The sequence below is a fragment of the Epinephelus moara genome, chromosome 16 (genome assembly GCF_006386435.1).
Source record: "Epinephelus moara isolate mb chromosome 16, YSFRI_EMoa_1.0, whole genome shotgun sequence".
Lineage (NCBI taxonomy): Eukaryota > Metazoa > Chordata > Actinopteri > Perciformes > Serranidae > Epinephelus > Epinephelus moara.
In genome coordinates, this window is record NC_065521.1 from 36,718,509 (window position 1) to 36,727,500 (window position 8,992).

General features: G+C 41.7%; 2 protein-coding genes across 5 annotated transcripts in view; one reads left to right on the plus strand and one right to left on the minus strand.

Annotated features, from left to right (window-relative positions):
• Positions 1-3,980, plus strand: part of ccdc187 (coiled-coil domain containing 187) — a 24,549-nt gene extending 20,569 nt beyond the window's left edge. For all 3 annotated transcript variants that reach the window (XM_050064955.1, XM_050064954.1, XM_050064957.1), the window contains 6 exons: positions 1,383-1,504; positions 1,625-1,696; positions 1,772-1,906; positions 2,045-2,139; positions 2,247-2,341; positions 2,426-3,980. In XM_050064955.1, coding sequence (XP_049920912.1) covers positions 1,383-1,504; positions 1,625-1,696; positions 1,772-1,906; positions 2,045-2,139; positions 2,247-2,341; positions 2,426-2,574 — 668 coding nt within the window. In that variant the 3' untranslated portion in view covers positions 2,575-3,980. The remainder of the gene's footprint in view (positions 1-1,382; positions 1,505-1,624; positions 1,697-1,771; positions 1,907-2,044; positions 2,140-2,246; positions 2,342-2,425) is intronic.
• On the minus strand, positions 2,979-8,428 carry tnfrsf9a (tumor necrosis factor receptor superfamily, member 9a). 2 transcript variants are annotated; one of them, XM_050064959.1, is made up of 7 exons: positions 8,007-8,428; positions 7,059-7,178; positions 6,816-6,953; positions 6,649-6,721; positions 6,477-6,547; positions 6,187-6,363; positions 2,979-6,082 (listed from the first exon to the last, which is right to left on the minus strand). In XM_050064959.1, the coding sequence occupies exons 1-7, from the start codon at positions 8,140-8,142 to the stop codon at positions 5,967-5,969; spliced, it is 831 nt and encodes a 276-aa protein (XP_049920916.1). In that variant the 5' UTR covers positions 8,143-8,428; the 3' UTR covers positions 2,979-5,966. The 2 variants fall into 2 exon arrangements, with proteins under 2 accessions (XP_049920916.1, XP_049920915.1); XM_050064958.1 differs by having other exon boundaries at positions 6,456-6,547.
• Between the last annotated feature and the right edge of the window lie 564 nt (positions 8,429-8,992).

Here is an 8,992-nt window from a genome sequence, read left to right on the forward strand (position 1 = left end):
TGACCTCGAGAAGAGGAGGCCTAGGATTTGGGATCTGGAAAGGAACAATATAGAGGAGTATGAAGGTTTGCACAGAAGTAGAGGCCACGATAGAGACTCTAGCGTAGCCGAGGTAAGAGAAAGGCGATGTAGTCGCAGTGAATCTGTCAGGCTACCTGACAGGAGCAGACACGGCAGCAGAGACTTGGCGAGGTCCTGGAGCTATAAGGACAACCCTGACAAACATGTCCATTTTCAGGAGAACACCAGGAGCTCTAACAGGCATCAGGATGAAACCAGCCGAGTGTGGGAGATGCTGGGCCAGGTCCTCCAAGAGAGGGGTGTGCCTGTGAGGTTTAGCAACAGCGGGGTGCAGCTACAAATAAGAGCTCAAAGCAGAGACAGCCAGGTGCTTCATGGGAGTGAGGTCTCCTGTGGTGACTCCCAACCACATCAGGGAGTCTTCCAGAGAGCTGCCACCACCAGGCACAGTTTCCATGGAGATATCAGGGAGAGGAGGAGGTTGTCATACCAAGAGAACAGTGGGAGAGATCACAGACAAGACGGAGACTGGCACCGTAGTAACAGGGAGCATGATGGAAATGTTTATGAGATTAGTAATCGAGACCCATATCTTGCTAACAGAGAAAGAGGAAGCAGTAGAAGGTATAAAGAGCACGGATACACTATCAGTGACATGAGGGAGAGGAATGCAAATGATTGCAGGGTCAAGAGGACAACGAGCGAGCGTAGGCACTGGCACAGGACCATAGAAGAAAGGTTAAGCTCAGAGGAGGAGGAGGAGCAGGAGGTGGAGAGGAGAGTAGAGCGGCCCCGTCGAAGAGCCCCACAGCGTAGCCAAAGCTTCAGCAGCAGCGGGGCTTCAACCAGGGATAGGTCAAGGCACGTGGCAGCAGGTAACACCCAGAACTACAGCCAGCTCCAATCTGCAGGGGGAAAGCTTCCAAAGCTGTGCTCCCCACCTCTCTGTGTGCATCTGCTCCTCTCATCTTCCCTCAATCATCGTCTAATCTGGACAAATTTGGGTTTTACTGGTGACTTGGGGTCTCTTACTGAAGTGGGATGATTTCCTATTCATATCTATAACTCCAGTAGTCCTGAAATCATCTTCAGTGTGTGCTTTCATTCTCATCTTCATCTTCATCCTTCCAGTCTTGATGTAGTGAGGGAATACATACTATGGAGTCCCTTTCAAAACCTAGCAACATGTCCTTACATGCTGCTGCTTCTTATCTATTGGTGTGACTCAGTTGTCATCAGTTCTCGTTTCTGTATCAGTACACTTGCATGATTCATCAATGATTTTATGATTTTTTACTTCTAATGTACACATCATAACTGTCAGTTCCTTTGTAATTGATGCTATCAAACTTCATTCTCAGGAGCGTCACTGCAACCAGAGCCAAGTGAGGCAAGCCTGGACCTGGGGGAGCTGCAGCAGGTCCTGGAGGATGAAGAACTAGCTCACAGGCTGCAGGAGGAAGAGGAGAAGCTGTTGAGGAGGGTACGGGATCTGAGGATTTACTATGACACGCTGTGATTTGGGAGTCAAGGTGAAAGAACTGAAGGTCAGTTTCTCTTTCTGTTCATTTTTTTCTGACTTTTCCTGGTTTTGTTTTGACAGAACTCACAGCCCTCTCCAAGTAGCTCGTACCCAGAGGGAGATTTCAGAGTAGCACAAGTGGCGCAGGATGAGGTACAAGAAATCAACATGTCATCAGTAGCCATGTGTGTCATATTGAATATCTTATTTGTTATTTATTTGCACTAGGAAATTGCACGCTTTATGCAGAAGCAGGAAATGAAGTCGAAGCGAAGATCTCGTGAGCTCGAAGGGCCAGCGTCATGGCGCGAGCACAGAGCGATGATCAATCATCACAACAGACGAGCTGCAAGAGACAGACCGGTGAGAGTGATGTAGATTAGGAAAACAGTACATGTCTTTACTTTTTGACACGGCAGTTCTTGCTCTTGCCTTGCTGTATTCATGTATTTTTTAAGCAAGGTGATGAAATGAGTCAGACTTCTTCCCCCACTTCCTTAGGTCCAGCGAGAGAGGCTTGACTCAGAGGGCCTTCCTTCCCCCACTGAGGACTGCTCCCCAGAGAACCAGCCACCCAGCCCCTTCTCCACTATACCGTAGTTGCCTCTGCATGAATACACATGATGAAACGGATGAATGTCTGTATTGTTACATATATCTTTCACCTATTTTACACGCCGACTAACAACCACTGCATTTACAGACAAGGCCAGCAGATCAGAAACATTGTGGAGGAGCTGGACCCAACTTTCCAGGCCAGGAGGCAAGGCACAGAAAGCCTCAGAGTGGGACAAGCAGGTACCACAAGCAGGACAAGTTGCACTCAAAATAAAACCAACAGAACAATGGGTGGACACTCATATCCTGTTTCCTCCGATATAGGCCCGACTTGTCAGTCACTTCCCGTGCCCCAGTCTGGCTTACATGACCTCCTGGAGGAGCCTACTTTCATCCCACCTACAAAGCGGCAAACGGACAAATCAGCACGCATTAAACCCAAAGAGAAGAAGGAAAATTGCAAGCAACAGTAATTTTCAACACGTCGTGCTGTTGGAGTGCTTATATATACTTTATATTTTATAACACTAAATACCAGTTCAGCTACAGAGTTGTCATTACTTATGACTTTAAGGTTGAAGCCAGCAGCCCCTATTAGCACTTTAGACCAGTGGGACAAAGACAAAGAATTGAGAGAAGTGACATTTTACAATATTTCTTCATTAAGTGAATAAAGACAACACTTTGGACTCACGCCGTTATAACTTTCAAAGGGAAAATTTAGGGTTATTGAAGTATTGTTTGAATTCTTCAGTGTTAGAGTGTTTAATTTAAACAGTATATCTTTTTTATTATATTTGTAACTTGTATTTGTTTTTATTTAGTTAAGCATCATGAACATCCATCCATTATCATAACTGCTTTTTGTTTCGTAATTTGCTTTTTGGTGGTGACGCAGCAGTCAGCACTATGCCGCACAGCAAAATAGGTCAAAACCACCAGCCAGCTCGTGTTTTTTCCTTTAAGTGGCATCTTTAAATCAAGTTGCCTGTCAGGTAGAAAATCTAAAGTGGCCGGTGGTTCCCAACCCAGAGCCCTCTTTCTGTGGGGCGACCATGCTAACCACTGCACCACCGAAGAGCATAAAAAAAAACAAGTAACTTTGATAACCTTTGAACTGGAGTGATGTTTTCGGACAGGCCGCTTACAGACATCCGCTTTGCCAACTTTTCTTTACAGCAGTTTGGCAAGGCTCCAGCCATGTTCACAATGGTACAATGACAATCAAATGAACTTATTTAACCCTGAAATGGAAATCCCGTTTTTTAAAGACATCACAGCAATCATGAAATTATGCTCAGTTTTTTTTGTAATAGTCAGATGTAACTATATCCTTTGGAGACAGTATGAGGAACAAAGATCCACTTATTAGCTTTTTGTGTGTTTCAACTCTTTCTCACGGTCATTCACATCAGAAAACAAAGACAGTCCTTGAACTGAGATGGAGGTCAAGTCTCTCCATACACACAACCACTTGTTATCAGGACTTCCCCACATAGCTGGGAGAAGCGGTTAAAAAGCTCCCAACAATTTGTAAGTGGACTTTTTAAGCCTAAATTATGTGGTACATATCCAACTTGTGTTTTTGTATATTTTGCCAGGTGGGTTTTTATCAGTCCAGACACCATTATGATGCCAGTTAACATCATTCATCATACAGAATGGTTTCTCTAACAGAAGATTTGATTTTTATGCACATATAATCAGTCATTGATTTCAGGTTTTTGCTCTTTGTATGTTCATTTTACCCACATTTAAAACACTCTTTGTTGTTTTTTGTTTTTTACAAATGAAATATGCCACTGCTAAGGTGGACCACTATGAATGCAATTGTTCTGTAAGAAAGTGCAACAAATAAAATAAAAAATCCCCATTTTTATTGTCTGTGTAAAAAGTTATAAAAGTACAAACAGAATGCATACTGCAGTGTAATCCATGGACAGTTTAAGACAGATATAAATACAAGTCTTACAGCAGTTAGTCAAATGTGAGGCAGAAAGATAAATTCACATATCACACAAACCAGAAGTGCATACAATAAACCTGGTAACAGTTGATATTTAAAGTGCCACCGTTCATATGAAAATGTTACTGTATGACATGACGTTGACTGTACTGTGGTGACACTTGTCAAGGCAGCACCCATGAACTTTGTGGTCTTTTAGCAGACATCACAACGCTAGAGTTATGACTCATACACAGTCACTGATACATTACTATAGGTGTGGGCTAACCCCAAGCCCACACAGCACATTTAGCAAATGTTCCATTTCAGAAGAAAGATACACGCCTGCTACAGTTTAGAAAAGACATGCGTTTGGTTAAAAAAAAAAAAAAAAAAAAAGTTCCACTTGGTCTTTAGCTGCTCACTTCATTGGGCAAGATGATAAGCTGTAACAGCACAGGACTGACTAGTTCCACATGACCCTTAAGCCTCATTATGATACCTCGTGCGCCTGTGGTATGTGCTCTGTGTTATCATATTTATCCAGAGGGTTTCCCACATGACGCACGTAATGGGAATCTCAAAGATTCACTACATTGCGTGACTAATCACACCATCTGACATTTCATCTGAAATAAATATTCCACCCGGGATAGCCACTGTGCTGCCAAAGTCTTGCTCAAGAGGCATGTCTGAGCTTGTGTAAGTGCACTTAAACCTTTACCCAGATATTCACCTCATAATAACAACACAAAGGTACAGGAGATATGCAAACTATGTGCTGTAGATTCCCTGGTATTTAACATATTGTAGGATTACCTATTTACAAAAATGGAAACTCCCCTTACTGGACTTTTTGACACCAATGAAGCAATTGTAGGAAAGTCCTTATTTCTTGGTAATGTTAAGTAGCGTGGGAGAGGCCATGCAGTATTCAACATGATTGATTTGCTTAGAACTCTTGTGTGTTTTATAGATATAATAAATAATAAACAAAGACTGACATAAAGTAACAAACTATCCCCTGATAAATCGTAAATGTTTCACTTCATAAAATCATGACTGGCGGAGTCCAGTGTGGCTCACTGAAGTCTACAAACGCAGCAGTAAACAGTACAAAGCTGGTCAGTGGTGCCTGGGTAAAACGAAGCATCTATTTTGGGAGGCCTATGTGGGCTAAGAAGACCTGTCTGCTTTCAGTTTCCACACCCAGCTGAACGCCCACCTGCACTATTCACACACAGCACCACTCAGCAGCTTTACCGCTCAGGTATGCAAATATCAGAGTAGTGAAACTAGTTCACACTCAGTCAGATGCTACAGTGTTCTGTTATACAGTCCATTGTCACAAGTTCACTTACATTGAAAGCATTGTTTCCAGTGGTTTCTAAAAGGCTTTGGGTTTTAATGTGAGGTATTTTGTGTAACTGTTATCTGGCGCCAAACTCCAAATAATTCAAAACTTCCAAGCTATCCTAGAGCTACTGTATATTTCACACTTCACTGAAGGGAAAAAACACAACCTCACTGTCTGTCGTCATTTACATGATGAATAGATGTTTGTAAGTGCACTTTAGTTTTTCCCCTCTCTGAATTCCCCTTCCCCCCCCCTGTGTAAATCTAAAATCACTATAATTATATCCTGCTGTAATTGTAGAGTTAAATGTTATCTCTAGCCTGACCCATCAGGAGTTTCACAGTAGCTTTCATTATTCCGATTCTAGGAAAAAAGGGTGGATAAAAGGCAGATAGGTAAACACAGTGCTCTGTTTCTTTCATTTAAAGCCAGAAAAGACTTCCTACTAAAAGTCTGGCTCAGTATTGCAAAGAAAGACCCCTTCTTATCCAGGATATCCTGTTTCCTTTCACATAATTCAACAAATAACAGGTACTTCAGGGTGGCACTCTGGCCCCTTCGATTCATACAATGAGCTGGTCCGAGGAGTCCTTGGAGGCCAGCGACTCTGAGCTGCTGCCCTGCTCCTGCTGGGCCTCATGAAAGCTGCACTCAATCGCTCTCAAAGTCTGAGGATCATCTAAAGAAGACAGAGGGCAAGTCACTTAGTTGTTTCATTGATAAGCATCCTGTACAATCACTTCCTTCATGTGATATGGGTCGGGACAGTGCGGCAGTTATTACCTGTAGGGGTTCTGATTATCAGTGTTTTTGTGACTGGCTTTTCTTCTTCTTCTTCTTCTTTAGGTCGTTTCTTGATGATTTTCTTGGCTACAATGCCGATGACGATGAAGCAAAAGATCGTCAGAGCTACGATGGTGATTACAGTCAGGCCCACTTCCCATCCCTGTTGTTCGGGAGCTGAAACAAAACAGTGAGAAGTTATTGCCAGCTGTAAATCAAAATTAAGAATTAAAGCAAAAGTGCACTAGAAGAACAGAATCACATCCCACCAGGTGTCGTGGTGCTCTTACGTGAAACACTACACTGAATGTCAGTGAAGGCATTCCCCTTGGCCACGATATGTTCATTTGGATTGGGGCACCTTTGAGAAAGATATCAGTCAGTCAGTACAACAACAACAACAACAACAACAACAACAAAGCTTAGCTACGATGGCTGTTTTAGAGCAGGGTAACATCTTACTTGGTACTCCAGGGTTTACACATCTGGTGACTTTGGTCGCTGAAGGTTCCCTCTGGACATGCTCTGCAAGAACCTGTGCAGACAATCATTCAGTTGACTTGCCATCTAATGTAACTTGTAAATCTAATATGTGTCAAAGTCATGAGCTTTATTTTAATTGAACTTACCATTCTTAGTAGGTTCGTAACCTTTGTCACACTTTGTAACACAGTAGGAGCAGCTGTCGTCACCACAGACGAGTCCTTCTTTACAGCCACACTTTGTGTCAGATGTGGCTGTGCAGTCTTGCATATGGACTTGAGCCCCTACACACACAAAGATACAGGAAATCTTGTCACAAATTTATGTTGGAGTGTATGGTGAAGAAATGCCCTGTGTAGTTCTGTGGCCAGTAGGGTGTGCCAACATACCTACACACTGTGTACACCTGCTACACCTGTAGTTTAGAGGGTTCACTGTAAATGTCCCGGACTCACAACGAACACAAAGATCTTTCGGGTTTGGTCCACACTTACGGAAAAGGCGGTGTCCTACAAACAGACAAAGGTGTAACGTCATTTTATTTGTCATTTTACAACACAACGTTGCACAATAAAATGTAAGCTGTAGCTCCTTCACACTACACACACACACAGAACACACACATATTTCACTTAGAATAGAATCAAAATAAAACATATACAGTCCCATTGTTGCACATTTACACATACAAGACACCATAGTTATAGTAATAACAGTTTCAGTGACATGAAGGTGAAATGACTTTCCTCCTCAAAACTTTCAAAGTTGTAATGCAGCACGTGAGAGTGTACTGTACACTATAGTGTTTGGGAATTGTTATGTTATATAAAGTATATGACCACAGCTCCAAATTATTTATCTGTTGCACCATCCACGCCTTTTCCCTTTGTTGTGGTATTAGCTGCAAAACCACTGAAACTATATTTGGTTACAAGCAACCACCAGGGAGGAACTGCAGAGAGGCTGGAATATGATGTTTTCATATCCACAGACAAAAACACTCACAACTCAGCATGTATGTGTCTTTTTTTGGCTTTTATAAGATACTACATGTATATTATAAGCTCTTGAGTTCTGGGACTTGATAATGGTGTTAATATATTTGTGTAACAAGTGAGTTTGTGTGGAAAGTGAGCAAAGTGAGAGGGTATTTCTCCTTCTCTTAATAAATGAACATAGTTTTTACTATAATACTTTTAAAGCAACCTCAGGATGTGACAGAAACATACATCACATTGACCTGTTGAACCTTTGTGAAATCTTTCCTGAACTAACAGCACATTTCATCAATTCAAAATCATGCAGTCATGATGCTCACAATCACTTTTATTACTTACCAGCATGACAGGCGTTACAGCAAACATCTTGTCCTTGTGGAGTCCATAGCCTGCAGCCTTGGTTAGTCTCCCCAACACTGCACAAACATCCCTGCAGGAACAAAGACAGAACCATCGCCCACAGGAGTGCAGCCATTCTGTAGTCAGCTTCCCAGACTTGATGGTGAGGATGATACAGCCACTGTAGGAGAGATGTGAGGTAATCCAGTCCAAGAAATATCCCAGATATCTAATATCTTTTTTTTTTTTTTTGGTTTTAAATTTCTTTTTTTGTTTCTCTAAATTTGTTGTTTTAATTTAAAAAACACAAACACTCTTCTAAACCTAAAGCTGCTCAGCTGAATAGGAGGTAGAAAATATGACTGGTATTGTATGAAGCAATCTCTCTGTGCTGTGACCTTAGTGCGCTCCAACACAATACTCAGCCGCAGCCAGCTGAGCCAGCTATTCATAGTTGTTGTTTTTTTCTACAGGGGGCGTGTCTTAAAGTAGGTCTAGAGCAAGTGACTCATGTAAAATCACCTCAATCATTGTAGAGTCAAAAATTAAACGCCTCCTCATTTCTTCTATATTTTGTAATCTATATATTTTTATACACTGGCTGAAAATATAGCTATAAAATTCCACTGTGTGTGAACTCATAGTCAAGTCAAAACTTAAACCACTACTCATGAGTTATTTCTTATATATCTTTTCAATTATGGGTCTATATGTTTTATGTATTGGTTCATATTATGGATATTGAATCATTTCTAGTGTTTGAGAAAGGAAAAGAAAAGAAAGAACACTATCTACTACAAAGCCCCTAAAGTCAAATAAGGTGACATTTTTCTTATCTTGTTCCCACAAGATAAAAAACTTCCTGCAACATGCACATGCACGAGATTTATAAAATACTACAGGCTATTCTCTTCCTCTGCTCCACTGCGCTGGGCATCCTGCCAACAGCTGTGCCTGAATGGACTTTTTTAATGATATCCTTGTTT

Excerpts from the sequence above, each read along its gene's own strand:
- tnfrsf9a (XM_050064958.1), bottom strand. The coding sequence starts at position 8,142 with ATGGCTGCACTCCTGTGGGCGATGGTTCTGTCTTTGTTCCTGCAGGGA. Across the intron at positions 7,179-8,006 it reads CTGTAACGCCTGTCATGCTG|GACACCGCCTTTTCCGTAAG; the intron begins GTAAGTAATAAA and ends GTCTGTTTGTAG. Across the intron at positions 6,083-6,186 it reads GATAATCAGAACCCCTACAG|ATGATCCTCAGACTTTGAGA; the intron begins GTAATAACTGCC and ends TGTCTTCTTTAG.